Source organism: Leptodactylus fuscus, chromosome 3 (genome assembly GCF_031893055.1).
Source record: "Leptodactylus fuscus isolate aLepFus1 chromosome 3, aLepFus1.hap2, whole genome shotgun sequence".
In the NCBI taxonomy this organism is placed as follows: domain Eukaryota; kingdom Metazoa; phylum Chordata; class Amphibia; order Anura; family Leptodactylidae; genus Leptodactylus; species Leptodactylus fuscus.
In genome coordinates, this window is record NC_134267.1 from 85353057 (window position 1) to 85380844 (window position 27788).

General features: G+C 41.1%; 1 protein-coding gene across 1 annotated transcript; it reads left to right on the forward strand.

Annotated features, from left to right (window-relative positions):
* The first annotated feature begins 640 nt into the window (after positions 1 to 640).
* On the forward strand, positions 641 to 26502 carry LRP11 (LDL receptor related protein 11). Its single transcript, XM_075267884.1, has 8 exons — positions 641 to 1514; positions 6091 to 6248; positions 12347 to 12488; positions 18088 to 18222; positions 21419 to 21601; positions 23480 to 23536; positions 24125 to 24223; positions 26190 to 26502. Exons 1-8 carry the CDS (start codon positions 860 to 862, stop codon positions 26342 to 26344), a joined length of 1584 nt encoding a protein of 527 aa, XP_075123985.1. The 5' UTR covers positions 641 to 859; the 3' UTR covers positions 26345 to 26502.
* Positions 26503 to 27788: the final 1286 nt, after the last annotated feature.

Sequence of the window (27788 nt, forward strand, 5' to 3'; positions counted from 1 at the left end):
TTGGAATATTAATATATTTTATGTAGACCCGTCAGAGTCCAGGACTCAATAGAGACTTACCGCTGCATCCCTGGTTGCACATCATTGTAATAGGGGTACATTTTAGGGTCCTTATTACAGCTGCAACATTTGGATTCTGGTAATTTTACTGAAATAATCCTCATGGTGTTGTGATTTGGTTCAGTAGAATGATGTGACCTATTCCAGATACGCTCTAAAATACATAAGAATTGGGGACGTAGAGTCTCCTGTAACAGCTACAGACAGTTATGGAGTCTCTCTAATGTCTTTGGTAACTTATTGTGTATTGGTAAAAAAGTGGAAATAAAAACAAGTATGAACAAATAGACAAATGAACAAATACAAATAGACTATTCTGACCTGGTGGTAAGTCAAATAGGGAATCTAATGATAGAATCCCTTTAAAACTCTGTATCCCTGCTGCACAGAATATTTATATTGCCATAGGTAAGGGCTGAAGTGTCCACTAAATCCTGTGGCTATGTATATCACTATATATGCTCAGTGGCACAGATATGTGGGTCAGGTCATTCTCCTCCCCCTCCTCCTACAGGCAGTCCTGTATACAGCAGCAGAGGTGTTGTGCAGGATACAGATGACGTCACCGGGCTGTGGGCAGGGAGCTGTCCCTCCTCCTTGGTGCTGATCGCTAGTGCCCTCATCTATACACCAGGTGTTGTGGAGACTCCTCCCGCTGATCCCGCACTGCCATGCTCTGGCCTTGGGCTGCCTCCTGCTGTCTTGCGCCTGGCATCTTAGATCTTGGTCGCCTTTCCATGCCACAATGACACAGACAGGCTCCTTATTGTACTGACTGTTGGGTATCAGAAGCGACACCATGATGTTCCCCTTCCCTCCTCATCTGTCGGCCATCTCCTGTCTCAGCCTGCTGACCATACTGCTCTGCTGGGATCTGGGGGGCTGCAGGAGGGTCTCCCCGGGCTCCCCTGCCCCGCAGCTGACGGACCTCAGGTCGCAGATCTCCGGGGTGGAGGAACTCCTCGAAGAATTCCGTAAACAACTGCAGCAGCAGCGGCAGCAACAAGAACCGGAGCAGGAGTGGGCGCAGGACGGGCACCGGCACCGGCAGCACGGCAATGGCCGGGACGAGGAGGAGGCTGTCATGCAACAGCAGCTGCAGGAGGTGGCCGTGCGGCCCTCCGGAGACTCCGGGGAGGATCTGTGTAACTTCAGCCAGCTGGAGGACTACATCATCCGCACCAAGGACTCGCTGGAGGCCGGAGCCACCTTCCTGAAGGCCCCGGGCGAGGTGTACAGCTGGAAGCAGTGTCTGGAGGTGTGCTGCTCCCAGCCCCGGTGCTCGGCCGCGGTGGTGGAGAGGGCAGGCCGCGGCTTCAGCTGCTTCCTCTTTGACTGTACCCACCGGGGGCACAGCGTGTGCCAGTTCTCTCCCCATAGGGACTACACTAGCTTCACCCTCACAGGCCGTAATGCTTCCTGGGCTTCTCTGCGCACAGTGACCAGCAGCCTGGGTAAGAGATGTGTCCTCCCCTTTATTCCATACCCAGGCACCCCAAGCCAGTCATCCAGCTGAGAGTATATAGGCCAGCAGTTGTCACATGCACCTGTTGGACTTCTCTTCCACAGCCATTGCTATTGACCTCTTTGGTACCTTGATGCCATAGTGGGACTAGTGGGACAGGGAATGGAGGTGCTTGCACTTTGCATTGGCATTAAGTCAGGACACAGACAGCTGAGGGTCCCTGTGCGAGGACAGGTAATGGGCTCCTTGTTTTCTAACATCTCACCCCAGTGATAGCTGCCCATGACGTTCATTAGTTTAGGCATATAGCCACAAACTAATAGACTGTTAAGGTGATACGGCCCCCAATCTACTGGTCATACAGAGGTTACAGCAATGGTATGTCCTGCATTAAGTCACATGTCCAGGTGATCCTCAGTAGCGGCAGTAGTAATACTGCACTGTCTTCATCCAAGAACACTGTGAAAGCTTAAAGGGATTTCCAGGATTAGGGGTTTTTTTCTTATCTAATCATCAGTACAGAGAGCCCTATACACAATACAAGACCAAAAACTGAAAGCCTCATCCCCTGTATCACTGCAGCTCAGCTCCCTCTGACTTCAATGGACAGTGAGCTGCAGTACCACCACTCAACCACTGTACAGGGGACGGAGCTTTCTGCCACCGGCCCAGTATTGTGTATAGGATGTGCGCTGTCATGCGGACAGGAAAGTAGATTGTGAAGTACTTTCCTGTCCGCATGTTCCCTGTAGAGATCTCGCGGCAAGCACATGGACCCCATTAAAGTCTATGGGGATCCGTGTGCTTTACTGCATACCACTTGCAAATGTGTTCGGTAGTCCGTTCGGGGGGGAAGGGGGGCCTCATTCGGACTCCCCCGGATGGATTACCGTGGCAGATGTGAACGAGGCCTTAGAAAGTACAACTCAGTGTGTGAAAAACAAGCCTTCTCGAAAGGAAATTTTGACCTTTTAAAGAGGGTTTCTATTTTTACAATATTAATAGCTGATCCTTAGTATAGTCCTTCAATATGAGTTCGATGGGAGTTCAACTCTTAGCAAACTGGTGAATAGCTGTCTGAAGGAGCACTGAAATATCTTCATTTTTATGTGTTGCCATTAGAGATGAGCGAACACTGTTCGGATCAGCCGATCCGAACAGCACGCTCCCATAGAAATGAATGGAAGCACCTGTGACGCCGTCCGGCCGCCGGCAAAGTCAGCGTCACAGGTGCTTCCATTAATTTCTATGGAAGCGTGCTGTTGGGATCGGCTGATCCGAACAGTGTTTGCTCATCTCTAGTTGCTATCTATCCACATGCTGTCTACGTAGTACAGGTGTACAGCACCTGGTAGACTTTGTAAATGAGTCGCACAGTGTATGTGGAACGGAATCTCTAGTCAAACAGGGGACAGAGACCCCCCTTTTTTGCTTAAGTTGAGGGTCTCGGTGGCGCCACCACTGTTAATAACATATAATTTATCCTGTAAATAGCTGATGATAACTATTGATGATGGGAAAACTTCTTTAATTGTATAAACTCTACTATAGTTATCATATAAAAATGACAGAAAGATAGATACGGCCCTTGTGAAATAACAAAAAAGTTAATAACTCAGGTAGCTGTTCTTATAGTTCATTTACTACTCCAGATGTGCACCTTAATGCTTACACTTAAAGAATCACTCTCTTCATCCAAGACTTACCTTAAAAGCATTTCTCCTAAATTCATATAAATGAGATTGATGCATTGGAATGGACTTGTATGAATCTTGATATCTCAATTAAAGATATTTTAGATGAGGTGTACAATCCATTAGTAGTTTGATGAAAGGAACATTCACTGCCTGAGACTCACCAGATGGCATAGCAGATGGTGATATACTCCATACACAGTGTATCACTGTACATTATATGCACACGGATTTACAATACAAAATATGTTCACAATATGTTTCTGGTATTAACTGTATGTGATCTTGAAGATTGGAGTTCTTAATGTTCAATACATTTCCTGAATTGATAACAAATGAATTTAGCAAAGTTTAATATTATTGTTGAAGACATATATGGGGAGACTTATTATGGCGGCTATGCTGGGTTTCCATGCTGGGTAAGGCTTCAGTTTCTCATTAAACCATTCAACTCAATATCATGACTATTCGTGCAATAACAATATTAATGCATTTCCCTTTACCCCCACTGGATGGCCTCACATAGACACAAATAGAATAGCTGCTGAGCTTATGGCACATCCATCTGGATATAGCCAGCCAAGAGCACGGCTAGGTAAGGACATATATGTATACTGTCTTCTCTGGTCTGATCAGACACCATCTTGATTTTCAGTTTTTCCTTTTTCTGTGCTCTGCTGTAAGTCTCACACGAGCATCAATTGGGCAGCTGGAACCAGTAGAGTATCGGCCTGCTGGGAAGACATTGTAATTCTCCTTCTCTCTATCTTACGTTAACAAATCAGCATCTGAATTTATGGATACATTTAGTAGTGTGAATGTACTATAAATATAAATCCAATTTATTTCCAGGGCCGGCGTCAGGGGGAGGCATATTGGGCAATTGCCCAGGGCCTCCGTCCCCAAAGGGGGCCCCGGGATCCAGAGCATCAGGCTTTTACTCTGAAACTTCGGATCCTGGAACCTCCACAGCCGATATGTTTTAATTGTATGACAGAGCAGGGAGCTGAAAGGTCCCTGCTCTGCCATAGAGGACCGCCAGAAGTGCACAGGACGTCACGGTGTAGATGGTGTGATGATATCACTGCATCGCGCCACCTGTGCCACTACTACAGAGAGAGTCTTCAGCTGCTCCGCTCATGGTGGGGTGCGATAAGGTGAGCATAAGATTTATTGTTTTCTGGTAAATGAAAGGGATTACCTGCTAAGGGGCAAACTATTATTTATAGGGGGGGGGGGGTAATATCTATAGTAGGGAAACTATTAAATAAAGGGGGCTAGTATTTATAAGGTGGTAACTATTAGACATAAGGGGTACTATTATAGGCAAGAAATTATTATAGATTTCTATTATAAGGGCAATTATATATAAAAGGGCTGTCATAAGGGAAGACATATATAAGGGGTTTATTATTTTAATGGAGGAACTGTTTTATATAAGGAGCGATGTTATAAGAGAGGAGTTATTATATATAAGGAGCACTATTATAAGGTAGGACCAATATATATATAAGAGGGGCTACTATAGGAGAAGATCTATTATATATAAGGCTGTTATAAGGGGGAGACTGTTATATATAAGGGGCTATTATGTATAAGGGAGGAACTGTTATATATAAGACGGTGTCTGTTATACATAAACGGAGAACTAATATTCATAAGGGGGCTATTATAGGAGAGGAACTATTATAGATAAGGTGGATTGTTATGTATAAGGGAGGAACTATTTATAAGGGAGCTACTATAAAAGGAAATTATTATATATAAGGTGGGCTATTATAAGGGAAGAACTATTTATAATAGATGTGAAATGTAGAAAACAGGGCACTCACCCGCCACGGGATACATAAAATATTCGTTTTTATTTCATCCTCTTAAAAAAAGGGTCAAACCTTGACCATCGGGGTACAGAAGACGGAATGATGCAAAGAAACAAACAGCAACGATCGTTTCGTGCTTAGTGCACTTCGTCAGGTTTGTTTCTTTGCATCATTCTGTCTTCTGTACCCCGATGGTCAAGTTTTGACCCTTTTTTTAAGAGGATGAAATAAAAACGAATGTTTTATGTATCCCGTGGCGGGTGAGTGCCCTGTTTTCTACATTTCACATCGATATGTCACTGCCTGTCTAGGTTTTTTCACAGTGAGCACCACCCTGGGATTTAATTTATTCCATGGTTTTTTGGCTGTTGCAGCCGGGAATTTTTGCCAATACTGACACAAGATTGTGAATACAAGCGTTCCCACAGTAGTGCCGCTGACTACTTTGTTCTTTGCAATATATGACTATGCATAATAGGCCTATATATAATAAGGGGACATTATATGGGAGGCTATTATAATGTGGTCTTTTTTATTTATAAGAGGGAAACTTTATAAGGAGGGTATTGTTAATGAGGCTATTTATAAGGGAGAACTATTATTTATAAGAGAGCTAATATTGATAATGTGGAATAATTATTTTATAAGGTGAACTGTTATTTATGAGGGGGCTATCACTGATAAGGGGGCACTATTCCTGATATTGGGCACTGTTTATAAGCAGGGACTATTATTTATAGGAGGCGCTATACTAATTGATGAGGGAGCGCGAAAACCTTTTAGGTGGTACAAAGGTGGTTATTTGAATTGTGTGTGGACATAAGGGGGGGTGGTTGTTACTGTTTTGGAGGCAGAAAGGGGGCGTTATTAAAGGGGCTTCCACTGGAAATATGATGGCGTTGTTGGTATATCAGCATTTGGGGCCCAGCTTTTACGTTTGCCCAGGGCCACAGTTTGTCTAACACCGTCCCTGTTTATCTCCTATAGTGATAGTAAAATATTTGAGTATAAAAATATTTGATGTTAAATTATGTGAATTTTCTTCCTACAGATACAGACAAACCACCAAACAGCAATGCGGGGCAGGACGTGGTACTTCAGCTCCCTGTTAATTGGGTTATACTGGATGGACGTGAAAGCAGTGATGACCATGCTATTATTCGATATGACTGGACACTGCTGGAAGGGGACCCTTTAGTAGAAATGAAGGTATTATCGTTTAGATTATTATCAACATACTACATGACATACTACAGATCACATGTATCAGTATAGTACAGTATATGAATCACATAGCGACCCTTTTAATTTGGCTTTATGTTATCCATGGCAGTGACATAACAAATAGAAAAGTGAATTTTCTACCACAATATAATTATTCATTTATTTTGCACACATGTCCAGTTATTTTCTCGTATTCATCCTGTGAGCACTCGTTTGATATATATGAGTGTACAAACCAGAACCTGGATATACAGGGGAAATAATGGAATGAATCGAGTTCGCTGCAGTTTGCAGATAATCTGGGCTGATCCCCAATTGATGTTTGAGGGCACAAATGTTTCAGCCTGTAACAATATACAGAGCAGGTAAACGGACACTGGCATCCACTACAAAGCACATTGGGATTGGCAGATCGCTTCCCACAGACTTCAATGGCATCTAAAATATAGTTATTTAAAGTCTGTATTATATTTAGCTATACTTGTATGCAAGCTATATTCCTGTTTGTTAGTTTTTAGAAACATGTACTGAATCCATGTTGAGAACTGATTAAAAATCTGCTGCCATCAAAATATCCAATTTCCTTGGCCTTACACGTGTGAACAAAGAAGCTACAGATGAAAACGTATAAGACCAATGAAGCAAAGAGAGCAAAGTGAACTTTCAACAATGGTTCCTTGTGCTCTACCTGGGAACAAATGTCTGTATGTTATGAGATATGTTACTTTGCTTGGAAGGCATATGCTGGCTAAATATAGCCTTAAACATTCTCTGTAGCATAGCGTCTTCAGAATTATATACATTAGTTGGATACAGGGACGTAACTTGAGGGGGTGCAGAGGTTGCAGTCGCACGGGGCCCAGGAGCCTTAGGGGGGCCCAAAAGTACTGACAAGGTTGATTAAACTTTTTTGATCTGTTATTGATTTCCAGAGTCATAGCTATAGGGGATACAGCAGTAGCCCTGAACCCTGGGGAGCCCTAAAGATCTCTCTGCCACATAAATTATGCCACTATTCTAAATGGCATAATGTAGGGATGGGGCCCCATTACAAATTTAGCACTGGGGCCCAGGAACTTCAAGTTACGACTCTGGATGGATGTATTTTGTTAACTAGTTCTACAGTCCTGTGCTAACCTAGGATATCTCCCATGTTTTAATGTTTGGGTTGATGAACTGCGGGAAAACTTCTTAGTCCTCACAACGAGAGTGGCATTCACTTGTCTTAATATTGTGACCTGTATGGTTCAGAAGAGAAATGATAAAATTTATTCCTAGTATCCCATCCCATATACAAATAAGCTTGCAAGTGTCCATTGGGTTTTCCAAAGTACTCAGGCCTTCTGTATCGCCTTCCTTTCGGTGTTGATAGATAGTTCCAGCATTCAGTACATCACAGTGACATCGGAGGGTTAAGTATTGTGGAGGGTTCTATGGAGAGACCCAGAGCACCTGTTGGGTTTGTTGGCTGTGGCACATGCTGTTATTTCACTTATCACTGGAGAGCCACAATATGTCCTACTGTATTTGAGTAGTATCAAAAGCTCAAGGATGGAGGAAATACTTATTAAAGACCTAGCATTAAAAACAATCCAAGTGGGGAAAGAGGACAGCAGCAAGGCACTGCAGAATAACAGCAGATTGGAATATGCCATGCTTCTCAAGCGTGACATAGCCAAAACAGCTGTTACTACGAGGTGTCTTGTTCCTGTCCTCTTTCCCGCTTGGATTATTTTTAGTGAGCTGAAATAAAGGTGAATTTTATGTATGCAAATGGTGAGCTGCTGCTCTTCTCTATATTTTATTTATCCGTAGCCACCTTATGGCTCTAGTTATGCTGATATTTTTTAATATCATGCACTGCCTTCCCTGCTTTGCGGACTGTTTACTCAATTGCATATACTTGCATATGTTACCTATACTGTATATATATATATATATATATATATATATATATATATATATATATATATATAGCTTTTACTCTCCAGCTGCAATATTGCTGTTATTTATTCTTCCACCTTGTTATCTACACCGCCATTGCTATGTAAACTCTCTCTCTTGAAGAAAGCTTGAGAATAATAAATCAATAAAAAAGGTTTGGATTAACCCATTAAAGGGAACCTGTCACATGGAAAATGCTATTCGATCTGGAGGGAGCATTTTATAGAGCAGATGATGCTGAGCAGATTGATATATACCGTATGTACTCGAGTATAAGCCAAGTTTTTCAGCACAGTTTTTGTGCTGAAAAAGCCCCCCTCGGCTTATACTCAAGTCAAGCACTAGAGCAACACAGCAACACAATCGGCAAGACACCTGTGAGTGGCCGCTGGAGCAGCGCTGCTGCCGATAAGCTCACTATTAATTTCAAACTGCAAAAGTGTACTTACAGTACTTCTGCTAGCAGGCCAGGAACGCAGACACACGTCGGGTGCGAGCCTGCGCTTATGTGGCCACGTTACCTGGCGAGTGATGGAGCGGTGGGGGGGGGGGCGAGGTCTGGAGAGCAAGGAAGTGGAGGCCTGCTGCTGACTATAGGCGGCCGCTGGAGCAGCGCTGCTGCCGATAGGCGAGTGGTGAAGCAGCTCTGTCTCCAGGGCCACCCCAAGATATTTCCAGAGCGTCTTCTCTACTGAAGGCAGTGGCGCACTAAGAAGATATAGACAAGCTGCTTTCACGTAGAGGTGTTCACGATCTTGCTGCCTTCAGAGCCGTGTCTCTGCCAACTGTGTCACAATGAAAACCCTTTTTAAAAAGGGTACACTATGAACATAGATTTATAGGTCTGCCCTATGAACATAGCTTTATAGGTCTGCACTATGATAATAAGTATTGTCTTTTTGTTTAATATTGAAGGAACAGGTCAGCTCCACTCAAATATACAATTTCAGCTTTGACTAGGGATTGGCTGCTTTCCTAACAAATTTCACAAATGCGGGATGTGTAATGGTATACAAAACTATTATGCACTTAACAACGTTCCCCACCGATGCCCATGTATCCATGGGTTTTCAAGATGGCGGTACTACCAGCAATGGTGCAGATTCAGTACAGGTATTTTTGTAGAGTGTTCATGGGTTTTCAAGGTGGATGGGCTGCCTCCTCTACTGTACCTTCTCTGAATACTTCACATTGGGAGTTTAGTTAAGCCCTGAAGTGGTTTACGGTTTAGTTTGCCATTACACATCAGTATATGACATCTGTGAAATTTGGTTTGGAATCTGGACTATCCCTTTAAGCACAATACTCACCTACTGTATATCATAGGGTTTTAGGAAGTTATAATTTGGGGTACTCTCCTGCTGATTAAAGAAGGAACTGCGTATATGTCCCTTTGTATGCTGGACGTATAAGATGAAAGACACACTGGTAGTCTATTCCTGACAACTAAAAACTGTCTCATGTAACCTTTCTAAGTTTTGTGGTAGGGCATAGTAAAGCTCTTTATGGTAATTGAAATTTCTATTTATTATAAAACATTGCATATTCTATAGTAACATCCTAGATACTTCTATGAAAACTTTAACATAATAAAATGATTTAGAACAGATTTACATGGCAAGCATATACTGAATAATACATTAACAGCTAGACAAGAACAGATGTCTAATGGTAGGTCACATGTTTGTTCAGATATAGCTTCCATACAAATAGCCAACTGCCCGGCAATATCTGATCATTTGCCTCTGTGAATACTACTGTCATAATGTTAGCACTATTTAAGGAGGACCTGTCTCTTTCCTGACGTGTCTGTTTTAGTATAGAATTGCATTCTCTGTGGAAAAAAAATCAATTATGGTATATCTTCTCTTAAAGGTTTGCATTGCCCATTGCTATACTCTGTCCTATAATATATATATATATATATATATATATATATATATATATATATATATATTACATTTAAATAAATGAAGAAATTGCCAACTAGCTGTTTTCCTTATCAAAGAGGTGTGTTTGAGTTGTGGACAGGTTCCAAATGTGCACAGAAACCTCTCCAGCATCCAGTTGTCAGCTTATTTATCAATTTGTAGGAGACAGAGCAAAGAAACATCAACATACAGAGATCTACAGAAAGATACCTTAGAATGAAGAAAGCAAGCATTACAAATAGTCCTGGAACATGCAGTTGACGGACATGATATTGACTAGTGAAAAGGGTTTGGAAGGGATCCTTACTGAAACTTGGAACAGAAATAACAACTCTCTAAACATTCTATAGAATTGTAAACTGGTTATGTAACTACCATGCACTATGGCTCTTCAACTCCCTGGCTAATGTAATGGAAGTCTTCCCCCTCCTCAGCTGAGATACAGGACAACACCATTGGGGAAGTCTTCCCACTAGCTGAATGACACCGCCGTACACTCTCTCTGTCTTAAGTCCCACTTTAGTCTCCTTGTGACTCTGACTTCAGTGTCTTCACAGTGAGTTTCCTCACTTGGGCAGGTATCCTCTGCAAGTCAGCTGAACTGTGCACAGCAAAAACTTGGGTTTCACCATCCCAGTACTCCACCGTCCTCAGACACATGCATTTGACATGGCATTTGCGTTGATATAACCAGTGTAATCTGGAATACTGGTGGTTAACTGCTCTCCACCTTACAGACAAACATGTGGAAAGATGACAGGTCCTCTATAATATTAATGCTATTAATCCATAATATTGGTTTTATGTTATTTTTGCTGTTGAGTTTAGAGATAGACAAAGGTGCTAAACAGGCTTCGGAACATTTTATAAAGGTTGTACATGGTTATTAACCTGAAAAGCTAACCAGGGATTTAGTTTCTAACAACTTTGTCAGTCCTCCACTGATCTGTGAATAGATCATCCATAAAAACGAACTGGGTGTTGGGCAGGATCCTTCAGGAACGAGTTGGTTGTTGTTTTATCTCCACCAGTTTGTGTACATTTTGGCAAATACCCGTACATATCTATATAAGTATCTATGCACTACCTGTGGAACAATGCCAATTACACTCCTCAACATTAAATTGCAACACTAAAGGCCCCTTCACACGGAGTAAACGTGCGTGTATATTGGCAAAATTGTAAAATAAGACTCCCATTGACTTCAATGACATTATTTTTTTTACATGTGTAAACAAAAACGTCAAAATACACGTGTAAAATGTCATTGAAGTCAATGGGAGTCTTATTTTTACATGTGTATTTTGCCAAAATACACGCACGTTTACTCCGTGTGAAGGGGCCCTAAGAAAGACAAGCCGTATGGTTATGCAAATCAAGGAAAGTAGTAGGGTGTCAACAAAGTTCTACAAATGACCAAACTTTCAGCTCAGAAATCGCATCAAGTGATATGAGAAGATTGTGCAATGCCTCCTGTTCCTGAATGTGCCAGCTATCGGCACTTTTCTCAAAGTGGGAGCATCAGAATTCTCAAACTGAGAACCGGTGGCTCATCACTGTGGCAGATGGCTATGCCTAAGCCAAGATGTTGCATATCCGGGTAGTTGGAAGAACAACAAAGAGCTTGAATGACAGCAAGGGATATGTGGAGGTGAATGTCTGTACGGATGGATCATCTGATTATAAAAATGGCACATAGTGATCCATTCTGTTCTACAAGTAAAACTGGACATTACACCCCAAACCAAGGGCAGCAAACAGTGTTGACTTAAATCATTAGAAGGTGTTTGCCTGGCACTGGACTATGAGCTAGATGTCAAACTACAAGTGTTCCACTGACCTCACTCCACTGCTCCCATAAGCTATCATAGTGCACAGCAAGACAGCCAGTGGAGGTGTCTCCTCATCAGGAATGAGTCACACATTTGTCTTGGATATAATGATATCTGGAGATAGGTCTGGAGACCAAATAGGCAACGTCCATAAGGGAGAGTCACGTGTCCTACTCCCAGGATTACAGTGTAGAGTGGCATACTGTACAGTATCCGTGCCTTTCTAATATTCATTGTAGGCACACTAACAGCTCAGTGTGACATTGTGAATAAATCAGTGTTTCTGTATTTTTTTTTACCATTTGCATATTAGTAAAATGCCTATTTTATCCTTTTACAACAATTCAACTTTGAACTAACAAGTGGTATTTTATAGGTTCCTCAACCAGGGACACTAAGGCTTTCCCATTTGCAAGAAGGAGTTTATACCCTGCAGCTGACGGTAACTGATACATCTGGTCAGAAAAGCTCAGACAATGTCTCTGTCACTGTTCTCTCTGAAGAACATCATAAAATAGGTAAGGCCTTGCATATTATTGATGAAAGTAACACACTGTAATTCATAGCTTTACTGATGTAAAATAATTTTCCCACTAAATTAAAGGGGTATTCCCATATCAACAAACATGGTGGAGATGGGAACATGTGACTTCTTTTCCTGACCGCCAGTTCATGAGTTACAGAAACAGCCATAAATGACTATTTTACACTGTTTACGTAGCGCTCGTAGAGGTAAATAGAAGTTACGGAAGCAGCATAGCACAGTGATCTACGCTGTTTCCTTGACTTCTGGAGTTATGGCAATAGTACAGCTTCCTCTGCCACGTTGTTTCCTTAACTCTGTTTACCTCTATGGGGTTTATAGAAACATTATACCACAGCCATGCCGGGCTATCTCCAGACCTCAGAGCAATGGATACAGGGGTATCTTAGCCATGAAAGGCTGAGTTGGAAATAATCCATTAAGTGAATGGATTATATGGAGCAAATTGCAAGAATATTTGATCAGTTATTGTTCATGGGGTCCATAGTAGCTCGTTTGCTGACTTTCCCTGTATAGCCGGTGGCTGCAGGCATTGGGAAGGGAAAACCAGCAAACAGTAGCATTTACATGAACATGACTGTGTGTTAGTTCCATGCACAGTGGTGCTGCTACATGGTATATTGAGTATTGTACTAAATGGGAATCACCTTTTATTTAATAGGAATTCTTTAATTCTGCTTTTAAAATGGAATGTCATACAGTGTTGGCCAAAAGTATCGGCACCCCTGCAATTCTGTCAGATAATACTCATTTTCTTCCAGAAAATGATTGCAAGCACAAACTCTTTAGTATTAATATCTTCATTTATTTTGCTTGCAATGAAAAAACACAAAAGAGAATGAAAAAAAAAGTCAAATCATTGATATAATTCCACACCAAACATAAAAAAGGGGGTGGACAAAAGTATTGGCACCGTTTGAAAAATCATGTGATGCTTCTCTAATTTGTGTAATTAACAGCACCTGTTACTTACCTGAGGCACCTAACAGGTGGTGGCAATAACTAAATCACACTTGCAGCCAGTTGAAAAGGATTAAAGTTGACTCAACCTCTGTCCTGTGTCCTTTTGTGTACCACATTGAGCATGGAGAAAAGAAAGAAGACCAAAGAACTGTCTGAGGACTTGAGAAGCAAAATTGTGAGGAAGCATGAGCAATCTCAAGGCTACAAGTCCATCTCCAAAGACCTGAATGTTCCTGTGTCTACCGTGTGCAGTGTCATCAAGAAGTTTAAAGCCCATGGCACTGTGGCTAACCTCCCTAGATGTGGACAGAAAAGAAAAATTGATGAGAAATTTCAACGCAAGATTGTGCGGATGGTGGATAAACAACCTCGACTAACATCCAAACAAGTTCAAGCTGCCCTGCAGTCCGAGGGTTCAACAGTGTCAACCCGTAGTATCTGTCGGCGTCTGAATGAAAAGGGACTGTATGGTAGGATACCCAGAAAGAACCCACTTCTTACCCAGAGACATAAAAAAAGCCAGGCTAGAGATTGCCAAAACTTATCTGAGAAAGCCAAAAATGTTTTGGAAGAATGTTCTCTGGTCAGATGAGACAAAAGTAGAGCTTTTTGGGAAAAGGCATCAACATAGAGTTTACAGGAAAAAAAAAAAAGAGGCCTTCAAAGAACACGGTTCCTACAGTCAAACATGGCGGAGGTTCCCTGATGTTTTGCGGTTGCTTTGCTGCCTCTGGCACTGGACTGCTTGACCGTGTGCATGGCATTATGAAGTCTGAAGACTACCAACATATTGTGCAGCATAATGTAGGGCCCAGTATGAGAAAGCTGGGTCTCCCTCAGAGGTCATGGGTCTTCCAGCAGGACAATGACCCAAAACACACTTCAAAAAGCACTAGAAAATGGTTTGAGAGAAAGCACTGGAGACTTCTAAAGTGGCCAGCAATGAGTCCAGACCTGAATCCCATAGAACACCTGTGGAGAGATCTCCTGATGGCAGTTTGGAGAAGGCCCCCTTCACATCTCAGGGACCTGGAGCAGTTTGCCAAAGAAGAATGGTGTAAAATTCCAGCAGAGCATTGTAAGAAACTCATTGATGGTTACCGGAAGCGGTTGTTCGCAGTTATTTTGTCTAAAGGTTGTGCTACCAAGTATTAGGCTGAGGGTGCCAATACTTTTGTCCGGCCCATTTTTGGAGTTTTGTGTAAAATGATTTGACTTTGTTTTTTCATTGCAAGCAAAATAAATGAAGATATTAATACCAAAGAGTTTGTGCTTGCAATTATTTTCTGAAAGAAACTGAGTATTATCTGACAGAATTGCAGGGGTGCCAATACTTTTGGCCAACACTGTAGGCTCACTATGTGTGCTGGGCATAGGGTTGCTCGGCCTCTTGGCTGCCAAGGTAACCCCTCGGACCATGTGATCTTTGATCCTGGGGTTGGCGGCGATCTTGCTCTTGGATGCTGTGAATGTTATTAATCTGTTGGGTTAATCTGGCAGAGTTAAAGTAACTACTGACTCCAGTTACTAGTCCTGGGCCTCGGCTGCATACCACAGCTGAGTGCCGGAAGCAGGGGTGCCAATACTTTTGGCCAACACTGTATGTTGCTGGTGAAACTTTTTCACCTCCAGACATAGAGAATGTCACCTTGTCACTGTCACTGGCCTAGGAGTAAAAAGATCCTTAAGAGATTCTCTGCTGAAAAGTAGATTACATGTAGACATGGGGAATGGGCTACACCAAAAGGTAACTACAGTATAATAGCAACTGTAAATTATGTCTATTCAGTACCCAATTAAAAACAATAACGGCGAGTGGCGTAAATCGTCCTGAAAAGCAATTTAATAGTTAGAAGTCATAATATATAGTTTATGTCCTTTTCTGCTCTTTGGTCATCTGTATGTTAGGATACATGAGCATTTCAAGTCTATAGAAAGAGGGAATGAGAATTAGACACAGCGTCCTCAGGAGGGAAGTGACCCTGCTTATGTGCTCAGGAGCTTTGGGTGCTTTAGGTCTGTATGGCCATAACTATCTGAACGTGTTTTTATTGTTATTTACTATGTCACTATAACAACAACATAATACGTCACTGGTTTTAGGGAAGTGACGTTGTGCCCATAGTATTGAGTTTGAGCAAGCGTGTTACAGGCAAACAGCGGTCACCTGTGTTTTTCATCACTGTCCTCTTTCTCTGTGTGGGATTTTTTAATGCACCAAAATGAATAAAGATTGGAATACGATATGGAGAGTTTGCCACTTGCTTTATTGTATAACTACTGTATCTATATTACCTTGATGGCTCTGTGTATGAATGATCATTTTCTGGTCAGGCGCTCTCCGATTGCTGACCCTAAGGGTTCTATTAGTGGAGTTACTTTAGCTTTTATTATTAGAGCATAGTCTGTACTTATGGGTACGGTATAAAACCCCCAAAGTTGTGTCTCCTTAAAAAGGCTTCTTGAGTGTGGACCACTATGACACACTTGATTCCAAATGATGTTCTTGTCTGCTTCACGTTCTCCCCTCATCTTGAAAGGTGGCCCTATGTTATCATGTATCTATTGTATCATATCTCTTTTTGATATCTCCTTATTATTACAATTTATCTTGATGATTTCAATAAAGATATTATTCTTGGGGTTGATTTCATCAAGCCTTATATGCCAGCTCTTTGGTGCTAAAAAGTTGTAACTTTTTCTACATTTTCAAAGAAACTTGCACCTTTTTAGAGTTTCATCACATAACATTTTTGTAATACACTGTCTACCAATAAGTATTTGGACACCCATGCAAATGAAGATATCTGCGATCATGATGTACGTCAAGCCTTCTGCCGTTAAATAGGAAACAGCACTGGCATTAGTCGCATGCAAGATGCCACGAAGTGCAGAGTTGTCTGATTTCGAGAAAGGGGTAATTGTAGGGTACCACAGAAATGGTCGATCCTTAAAGGAGTATTCCCATGTACATATTCATATCTATATTTGTAGATAATTAAAAGTTAAACATTTTTTGCAAATATAAGTAATTAAAAATTCTGCAGAGTTTTAAAGATTTTCTCTAACTTTCTTAGTGGTGACAGTCTGTTATCTTGATCGGTTGCCATGGTTACGACCACTAATGCAGAAACTTTCTATGGTCAGGGACTTTCTAGGTCAGCTATGATTTTCTTATTGTAGCCGGGCTATCATGCAGGGACATTACATGTATCAGAAGATATCCCGGCCACAATAAAGAAATCATGGCTGGTTTTCTGACCTTAGAAAGGTCCTTCATTCATGGTCGTATCCACTGTCAGACCCCAGAGTATAATAATCGGAGACCCGGGGGAATAAAAACATAAAAAATTACTGTTTCTTACCTGTTCCCCAGCTCCTACGCGGTCCTCTCCGCTGCCGTCCTTCTTCTATGATGTCGGACGTCACATGACCCGGGACACAGGTCGGGTTCATGTGACGTCAGAGACAAGTAGGAAGGAGGCCTGGCAGGATCGTGGAGAGGTAAGTAACAGTGTTTGTTATGTTCCCTTACCTCTCCCGGTCCGCCGATCATTATACTCGGGGGTCTGCAAAGACCCCCGAGTATAATGATAGTGTTTGTGGGGCCCGCGGTGTCACTTACCGATCCCGGTCCAGCCAGGATCGGCAAGTAAATAGGGCCCCTATTAAAAAACAAACAAACAAACAAAAAAACGCAGCAGTAGCGGCTGTCACCGGCCCCCTAATGGCCCGGGCCCTGTGGCAGCTGCCTCCGCTGCCTCTGCGGTAGTTTTGCCCCTGCTCCCTTGATCTAGCAGTGTGTAACAATCGTTCTAAGACATCTTGAGAAGCTGCTGAAGAGGATATCACACTTTAAAGGTCACATCTGCTCTTTCCACTTGAAGAGATTGCCATCTAGTGTCACAAGAAGGAACTTCACATGCTATCATAAAGACATGTTCACATGGAACTGTTACTATTATACCTAATTTCTACTGTTGTAATTATTTGTTTAATGGCTAAAATAAAAGAGGATGACAAATAGCAAACATTCAAGACTACTTAGACCTGGTGAACTAAGAAAGCTGGTTATTTGTCATTATCATTTCATTTAGCCATTAAAAATAACAATTACTATTATTATTTATAGGACATAAATACACAAAACATTAAATATTAATGATGTTATTTATTTATGAAACTAGTTGTGCATAACTACAAAATTCCTGCAACAAATTTACTTACAATTATCTCAAATTCTGAATAAACATGTATTAATTTGACATATACAGTATATGAGGATTAGGTCAGTAATATAAGTCAGGATGTGCCTACCCCTTTAGACACTAGAATGTGTACAGCGTTATTGCATATCTATATGAATAATGGTGTATAAAAGTAGTGGGATTGTTTCCCTGACCTGCACAGGACCCTCCTATCAGCTATTATAGAGCACCAATAGTGACTTTGTATCACAGATTGTGCCACGTTTTTTCTCTAATGCTTTCTCTGGTACAAATATGTAGTCGGCCACAGCTTTCCCCGGTAATAACCGTCAATGATTGTACTAGTGTGAGCACATCTAGCTTCAGCGTCATCTAATCTTACGGATTTTCTCTCCATCCTAGCATCTACATCGTGTAGTGGCTCTTGTTCCCGCTACCAGTTTATTTGTGATGATGGCTGCTGTATAGATATCACACTGGCCTGTGACAGAGTGGTGCAGTGTCCGGATGGCTCTGATGAAGCTTTCTGCCAAAACTGTGAGTCATTTTTATCCAATTGTGGAATATACTTAGAAATTATGAAACTGCAAACCAAGAACAGAAAGATGCCATTGTAATGCTTTGTTTTCAGTAAACAGATACTTGTCTTTAGATATACTTGTCCTTAAATGCTTGTTATTATGTAAACTTCATGTGTCCAAAATTGGGGCATTTGTTATTTTGTATTTCGGTTTTAGATATATCAGGTCCAGATATAGACAGTAATGGGGTTAATTTGTTTCATTTATGGCCATGGTCTGTATGTTACAATTCCCTTCAAATCACCCTCTGATCCAGACCAGATATCCCATGACAGATATGATCATTTTTCATTCGAACCCGATCTCGATCCCAATTCCGATCCCAATGCAAGTCAATCGGATTTTTTTATTAATCGGAGATCGGATTTTAAAAGCAATCCTACCCCCTGGTGTCCACTTACCTCCAGAGATGGCTGGTCCTGTGCCCCGTGCCTTCATTCTTCGCCTCGCTGCTGCTCCACGCTGCTCTTCTCTCTTCGCTGCCCCCTCCCTGCCAGTTTAGGAGAGTGTGGGCGGGTTAGGAGAGTGTGGGCGGGTACTGGGAGGGGAGACGTCACGTCTCCCCGCCCTGTACCCGCCCACACTAAGCCACAAGCCCCGCCTACCTAGCGCTTTAAACACTAACCTGGGAGGCGGGGCAGCGAGGCAAGAAGAAGGAGTTCACCGGAGCAGCCATCTCTAGAGGTAAGTAGCTGCTAGAGATTTAGTTTAGCCTTCCATTCGAATGAATGAAGGCAGCCGGCGCGCAGAGGGTTAAGGCTGTGTGTCGGCTGCTTCCATTCATTCCTGTGGAACTGCAGCAGAGCCTTCACACTGAATATACATCGTATACTCAGTGTGAAGGCTAAGCAATGCATTGTGGGAAAAATCACCAATCTCGATCCCACATAAAAAGATCGTGTTCGGAATTCCGATGGCGATCGTGAAATTTTCTCGATCGCCGATCGGAATCTGATCTTTTCCGAACACGATCGCTCAACCCTAAGTTTTAGGTATCACTGTATCTACTCTACTACCCACTGTTACCAGTACAGATCCGTATATATAATGCCTCTGATTTAACATCTGGACATTATACAGAGAGAACCATCTTAGGGGAAAAATTATACTACGAGGGCCACATTACAGGGACATTTTACTGTGGGGGCCTATTAAAGGGGACATTATACAGTGGTATCCAAAATCAAGGCGATATTGTACTGTGGTGGGCCACATTAAGGGGAAATTATATTGTGAGAGCCAAATAGTGGGAGACTTTATTACAGTCCTATGAAAAAGTTTGGGCACCCCTATTAATCTTAATCATTTTTAGTTCTAAATATTTTGGTGTTTGCAACAGCCATTTCAGTTTGATATATCTAATAACTGATGGACACAGTAATATTTCAGATTTGAAATGAGGTTTATTGTACTAACAGAAAATGTGCAATATGCATTAAACCAAAATTTGACTGGTGCAAAAGTATGGGCACCCTTATCATTTTATTGATTTGAATACTCCTAACTACTTTTTACTGACTTACTGAAGCACAAAATTGGTTTTGTAACCTCACTGAGCTTTGAACTTCATAGCCAGGTGTATCCAATCATGAGAAAAGGTATTTAAGGTGGCCAATTGCAAGTTGTTCTCCTATTTGAATCTCCTCTGAAGAGTGGCATCATGGGCTACTCAAAACAACTCTCAAATGATCTGAAAACAAAGATTGTCCAACATAGTTGTTCAGGGGAAGGATACAAAAAGTTGTCTCAGAGATTTAACTTGTCAGTTTCCACTGTGAGGAACATAGTAAGGAAATGGAAGACCACAGGGACAGTTCTTGTTAAGCCCAGAAGTGGCAGGCCAAGAAAAATATCAGAAAGGCAGAGAAGAAGAATGGTGAGAACAGTCAAGGACAATCCACAGACCACCTCCAAAGAGCTGCAGCATCATCTTGCTGCAGATGGTGTCACTGTGCATCGGTCAAAAATACAGCGCACTTTGCACAAGGAGAAGCTGTATGGGAGAGTGATGAGAAAGAAGCCGTTTCTGCAAGCACACCACAAACAGAGTCGCCTGAGGTATGCAGAAGCACATTTGGACAAGCCAGCTTCATTTTGGAAGAAGTTCCTGTGGACTGATGAAACAAAGATTGAGTTGTTTGGTCATACAAAAAGGCATTATGCATGGCGTCCAAAAAAAACAGCATTACAAGAAAAACACATGCTACCCACTGTAAAATTTGGTGGAGGTTCCATCATGCTTTGGGGCTGTGTAGCCAATGCCGGCACCGGGAATCTTGTTAAAGTTGAGGGTCGCATGGATTCCACTCAGTATCAGCGGATTCTTCAGAATAATGTTCAAGAATCAGTGACGAAGTTGAAGTTACCCCGGGGATGGATATTTCAGCAAGACAATGATCCAAAACACCGCTGCAAATCGACTCAGGAATTCATGCAGAGGAACAATTACAATGTTCTGGAATGGCCATCCCAGTCCCCAGACTTGAATATCATTGAACATCTGTGGGATGATCTGAAGCGGGCTGTCCATGGTCGGCCACCATCAAACTTAATTGAACTTGAATTGTTTTGTAAAGAGGAATGGTCCAAAATACCTTCATCCAGGATCCAGGAACTGATTAAAAGCTACAGGAAGCGACTAGAGGCTGTTATCTTTGCAAAAGGAGGATCTACTAAATATTAATGTCACTTTTCTGTTGAGGTGCCCATACTTTTGCACCAGTCAAATTTTGGTTTAATGCATATTGCACATTTTCTGTTAGTACAATAAACCTCATTTCAATCCTGAAATATTACTGTGTCCATCAGTTATTAGATATATCAAACTGAAATGGCTGTTGCAAACACCAAAATATTTAGAACAAAAAATGATTAAGATTAATAGGGGTGCCCAAACTTTTTCATAGGACTGTATATGGGGCCACAATTAGGGGTCATTATGTTGCAGGGCTACAAGGAGACACAAACCTGGGGGGACCACTAGGGGGCAGTGAATCTGGTACGATGTTTACTAAAGTCAATATAAATCCCATTATGTGCACATACAGAGATACAGCAATTTACTGTTTGCAATGTGTTTTTACTGCTGACTTTTGGTAACTGATGTTCATATTTCTGATATAACTAGTTATTTATATGTATATTTATTGTAGTCAGTTCTGGCCGTAAGACAGTGATTCACATATCACAAGACAAAACAAACAGCCACGCAGTCTCAGGAAGTGAGATGGACAAGGAAAAGGATTCTACTGTAGAAAATTCAAGAGTCACAGGGCATAAGATTGTTGTGTCCTCCAAAAATCGGACATTTGAGGATTTGAATGGGGATAGTAAAGGTAGGATATATTCTGTATAATATAATATGTGCTAGAAAGCTTTTATTAACCATTTCTAGACAAATTTATAAGGTGGTGTAATATACAACAGTGGTTCTCAAGGCATGATAGGCACATGATACGAGCCACAGTGAGAGCCTCTTCCCCACTTCGATTGGTATTTTCTTGGTTTGCCACCCATAAACTTCTATCCAGAGATGATGTCAGGGACGTGACGCCTCAGCGGTCACATAGGTCATGTGGTGCGATGATAGTATGATGATTTTTTAATTTTATTAAGGTTACGGTCACTGAGAGACATTATACTGTGCGAAGGGCCACTATGGGATATTATGCTGTATGGAGGGGTCACTATGGGACATTATACTGTATGGAGGGGCCACTATGGGATATTATTCTGTATGGAGGGGCCACTATGGGACATTATACTGTATGGAAGGGTCACTATGGGACATTTTTAAGTGATCTCTACTTTGGGGGTACTTGGTTGGGCCGTTTTTTTCACTTTTCTTTACTTTGCTTGAAAAGGTGAGGACCACTGATATAGACAACCTGATTTAGATGACTTCCTTATCTTCATAATGGTCATTGCTCTGTTTTACTGACAAATACAAGTCCTCGTCAGACTTTCTGCTTCCATTACACCTATAGATGGCGTTTCCATAGGTATAATTGGCATTCTGCTATATCCAAAACCGCAACAGTTTTGGAAATAGAAGTGTGTCCACTGTATGTGGGAGTGGAACCCCACTTTAACTTTACTACCTTCTTTTCTGCTTATTGTAATGTGTGTATTATTCTGAGACCCTATAGATACATACCCTTATGATTATCTACTACCTTTGCTCTTTAGTATTGGTCAGGAGTAGAGATAAGCAAGTAGTATTCGATCGAATAACTCCCCGCCATAGGTATTTGTGTAAGTGGCCAAACACCAAGGGGTTAAGCGTATCAAATATTCAATACGTTTAACCCCTTGGTGTTCAGCTGCTTACACGAATACCTATGGCGGGGAGGTATTCGATCGAATAATACTCGCTCATCTCTCGTCAGGAGTATATCTGTGTTTATAGTGATTCTATACTGTTTCCACCAGGCTTTTTGCTGCTTATCCTTTTTCATTTGTGCAAATTCAGTCTCTCGTAACGGTTCTTATATGAAGTGTTTAATGATGAACTAATAAGTGTATGTATTTGTATTAGACTTTGGCCCTACTTGATTTTTTTAAGTTGGTGGTTGGCATGCATACCATGCATTTTGCACCAATACATATATGGTAGCTATTAGTGACTTTACATATAAAGATGAAATACAAGGCAAGGAATTACATTTTACTGTATAACAGTTATAATAATGCAATCTTTGATACTTTTGTAATAGTATCTAATATTGTAGCTATATACTATACATATATACATTTATTGACTAACCAGAAAAATTACATTTGCAAGCTTCTTCTTCAGGCTTTTAGAAATGAATGACTAAGAACACAAAACCACACTGGCAACATAGATTGTAAGCTCTGGCGAGCAGGGCCCTCACTCCTATTGTTTGATGTGTTAACTTTGTAATGTCAAATATTGTCAGTTCATGTGTCCTCTGATTTGTGAAGTGCTGCGGAATATGTTGGCGCTATATCAATAAATAATACTAATATTTATTAATTTGCTACACAAAGGCAATTAGTTCATGACACGATAGAAAGATAAGGTAGGATTATAAAGCTAAGCTTATAGGATGAGGACTTGGAAGTGCAGAGGTCTGAAGTCAATGTGATGAGGGCGAGGTAAAGTGAATTATGTCCATGATAATGCCCACCATAATTAGTATAACAGTAAAGTTTAGCAGTAAAGTTTTGTGATTTGTGTCTTTGTATAGGAGCCATTATACAACACACAACGCTGGACCCACGGGGAAATCTTGAAGCAGTACCAGGTATGCAGCTGATGTTTGCAGTTACAAAATTAAGTTGCTTCACTATTTTATTATTAAATGACACAATTTATAGATATGTTTAATGGTCATGCTTGTGCTTTGTTTTTATGGCATTAACTGTGCAAGCAAAATGACATTTCTCCTGTTCTCTATGGGTCAATACGATTCTGGTACAAAATCTATATAGTTTTATTTACATTTTAACCCCTTAAAAAAATCTAAAACTTTGCCACCTATTTTTCTGTGCCACTTTTTTTTCGTCCTATAACTTTTTATATTTCTGTCTGCAAAGATGCATAAGGTGTCTTTTTTTGTGGGTCTTTTTATTTATACCATTTTTGGGAATGTCTGATATTTGGATCACTTTTTATGAAAGGCGAAGCAAAGTGTTTTGCATTCTGCACTTATGTGTTAGCTATAGAATTTACAGCCTCATAAAGATTAATAGGAGCTTCAGATCAGTTCATCGATATATGATAACTAACAGTAATTCTATTACTATATAACAGTAATTCTGTTACCTATGTATATATAATAAAGACATTAACTATAAATGTATTTAGTTTATAGCATCTTTTCTTTTTCTAGCCACTACTTCACCAAAAACTGACAAAGATGTGGTAGAGAAGAATTTCTTAATCTCAAAAAACATAGTAAAGGGTAATGGACACCCGGCACCTGAAGCAGGTAACTTTAACCCAAAATTTACAAGGCTACATTTTCTCTTGTCAGTGAATGATATGTTTTTATTATATGTCTGAATTATTAGTTAGAATGTGTATTTTGCATATCCCAGCATAAAGGAATACAAAGCTAGACAACTTGGTCACCACATCTCCAAAACAGCAGACCTTGTGGTTTTCCCAGTATGTGGTGGTTAGTACCTACCACAAATGGCCAAAGACAACAAATGAACCTGTGACGTGGTCATTGACACTGAATGTTTCTTCATAATTGAGTGAAGTGATGAAGCTTCAGAAAAAGTTAATGGTGGCTATGATATAACAGCGTGACAAAACACACATTTCATTACAGCCTGGCATGTAGACCATTCCAACTGCACATGCTGACCCCTGTATACCAGCAAAAATCACCTTAAATATCAGAACTGGGTTATGGAGCAATGAAAGAAGGGCTTAGTGTAACAAATCACACTTTATATAATATGTGGGTGGCTGCGTCAGTCATTGGCAATAGCCGCTTACATAGGGTAGAGATGCTATTCACATGCACCATGAGAAGTCAAGATAAAAGAGGCAGTGTAATGATCTCGGCAATATTTTGTTGGAAAACCTTGGTTCCTGCTCTTTGTGTCAGTGTTACTTTCTAAACTTTGCTATAGACCATATACAGCTCTGCATGGAAATGGTATTCAGCAATGGCAGTGGCTTCTGCTGTATACTGTATGTCACACTGCAAATATTAACCAGGAATGCTGCAAGGAACATGTCCAAAGAGCGCAAGGTGTTGACTTGGCCTCTAAATTCCATAGATAACAATCAGATCAAGTATTTGTGGGATGTGCCAGTGGCCCCACCTTGCAATTTATTGGATTTTCCCCATGAACATAACCAAATTTAAATTTGTAGGCAACAAAATGTTAACACGCCCTCCCGACTAGGCCCATTCATTTGGGTAGCAAATCCCATCCACACATTGCAGAAAAATATTTACAGTGGAAATGCTGCGATTTACAAAACAATTGCGGTTTTGGAAGTTTCAGCATGTCAATTATGCCCACGAAAATGCTGGCGGTTTCCCTGTAGGCATAATTGAAGCAGAAAGTACGCAGAGGAAAATTCTAATGCGTTTCTGCAGTGGTTTTATTGGCTGCAGCCTGTTAAATGAGGCCTTAGCCTTAAAAAGCTTTTACTAGCACTTTGCTTATATTTTCCTTGAAATAAAAAAAGTGCAAAAATAAAAATAACATAAAAAGAAGCCGAAAAAAGACACAAAATTTGTTGAATGTTATAGATTTCAAAACCGCATATACGAAAAAAACCAAAAATGTGTCTGGTCCTGAATCAGAGAAATTGGCCCACTGAAGTGGTTAAGTAATGTTTCTGATCAATGTATTATTAACACATTAGAGCAGATTTAGTAAGAGAAATATGTATATGAATTCTGGCTCTAACTGTACAGAAAAACTGGAGTAGTTACCTTGCACCACATTGTTTTAGAGACTTTCTGTAGCGTATTCAATAAGGCGGAGTGGCTGACACTAGGTTCACACTAGCGCCCGGAGTCCGTTCTGAGCCATTCCGTCTTCTGCAAAGCTGTCGGACCGGGTCCGGCCGTGAGCGGTGGTGAGCGTTTTATGCTCTCTGCCGCGAAACCGGTTTTTTAAAACTGGACACAGAGTACTGCATGTCCGATTTAAAAAAAATGGTTTCGCGGCGGAGAGCATAAAACGTTCACCGGCGCTCACGGCCGGACATCTTTCAAACCCATTCAAATGAAGTATGAAAGAGTCCTGCAGGTTTCCGTCTCCTGCCTCTGTTTTGTGCAGGAAACGGAAACCTGCAGAACAGAGACCGGGCGCAGATGTGAACGAGCCCTGAGTCGGAAAGGGGCTCCATATCCTATACCTACATAATAAGAACTGTATGAGTCTGTTTCTCTGTAGTTATATTGTACTTGTTCTTACTTTCAGGAGCAGTTTTACCACTGGCCCTCGGTTTGGCGATCACCTCCCTGCTGCTGTTGATGGTGGTTTGTCGTCTGCAGCTGGTGAGACAGAAGCTTAAGAAAGCTCGTCCACTAACTTCTGAAGAGTCAGACTATCTCATAAATGGCATGTATCTTTAGCAGTTGTGGCTGTTCTCCTTACATTTTCCTGTTCCCGCATATCTTAACTTATTGTCCATATACCTGAAATCCAAAAATACTTGTAATAATTAAACAGGACTGAGTCCGCACTGTTTTGTTTCTTTTCATGTGGTATAAATAGAGGAAAGTAAATGTGAACATATTACCGTATTGTGCTGTCTTTGGATAAATGGCATTGTTACTATGGCTGAAAGATGTCCATCATACCAACATTTATGGATTCACACTTTATTGGCGTATAACCTCTGCAGCTGGGGTGAAACTGAAATCTTGCCTGTGCCCTGAGATCTCTGTGAAGATATATTGATTGTATATTCATGGGTTTAACACTATATATATATATATATATATATATATATATATATATATATATATATACACATACACACACACACACACACGGTGAGGGTGATAAAGGTATAGTGTGTACATGTTGCAGGGAAATGATGAAACCCAGATAAATCCCGGAAAATGTTAAAATAACAACCCTGTGGGGTCATTTCCCTAAAGACAGGGAGGTATCCCAATCATTCGTGACGGAGGTGCACCTATTGTGGAGCATTTTGTCATATAACACATTTTATAAAAGAGTGTCTAGTTTTCTTTGAAGAACTGGAAGTCTGGTCATCATCAATTTTGATGTGGCTTCGCTATATTGATGATATTCTTATATTTTGGAGTGGGACTGAGAACTCCTTCTGGTCAAGTGCTGAACTGTGATGGTCTGAAATGTTGCTGAAAATCAACAGCCACAAACAGTTTACAGTGGTGGGGCAGCTTTCATCTGGAGCCACTAAGAAAGGGTATTCCGAAAGGGAAGTTCCTCTAAATGAGGAAGAACTGCTCAGGCTTTGAAGAATTTAAATATAAATCCCATGATCTCAAACAGATTTAAACAGGAGCTATCCACCACAGATTAACAGGTACAAGATCATGCCATGGCAATGAGTAAGAGAGGCCTCTTGACCCCAGCCCTAAAGAAGAGAGGTGAAGAACATCTAATCAGTCTGAAAGGAAGTTTGATCACAGTGGTATAATCAAACGAATCTTGAGTTCTTATTGGCAGATCTTACTACTTGATTTTGATGTACAAGAACACATAACACCCCGTCCATCGATTACCTTTAGAAGGGGCAGAAACCTGAGAGCAGAACTTTTTGCATCGCCATCAGTGTTTATCTGAGCAGAGTTCATTATTTTCAGCACTTAAGTGTTAATGTATTTAGCCACATGTACCTGTCCTAAGAACTAGGTGGGGAAGGCCATACGGGAACTGTGGAGACGAGTCCTGAAGCACGTAAGCAATTCAGGACCAGCTGATTAGTCGTCACAGCTGGGAGGTGCATGGTGGGGACCCCAGGAGTATTTCATTCCAGGGAATCGAAGTAATAAAACCTATTCGTAGAGGGTATTTGGATCAGAA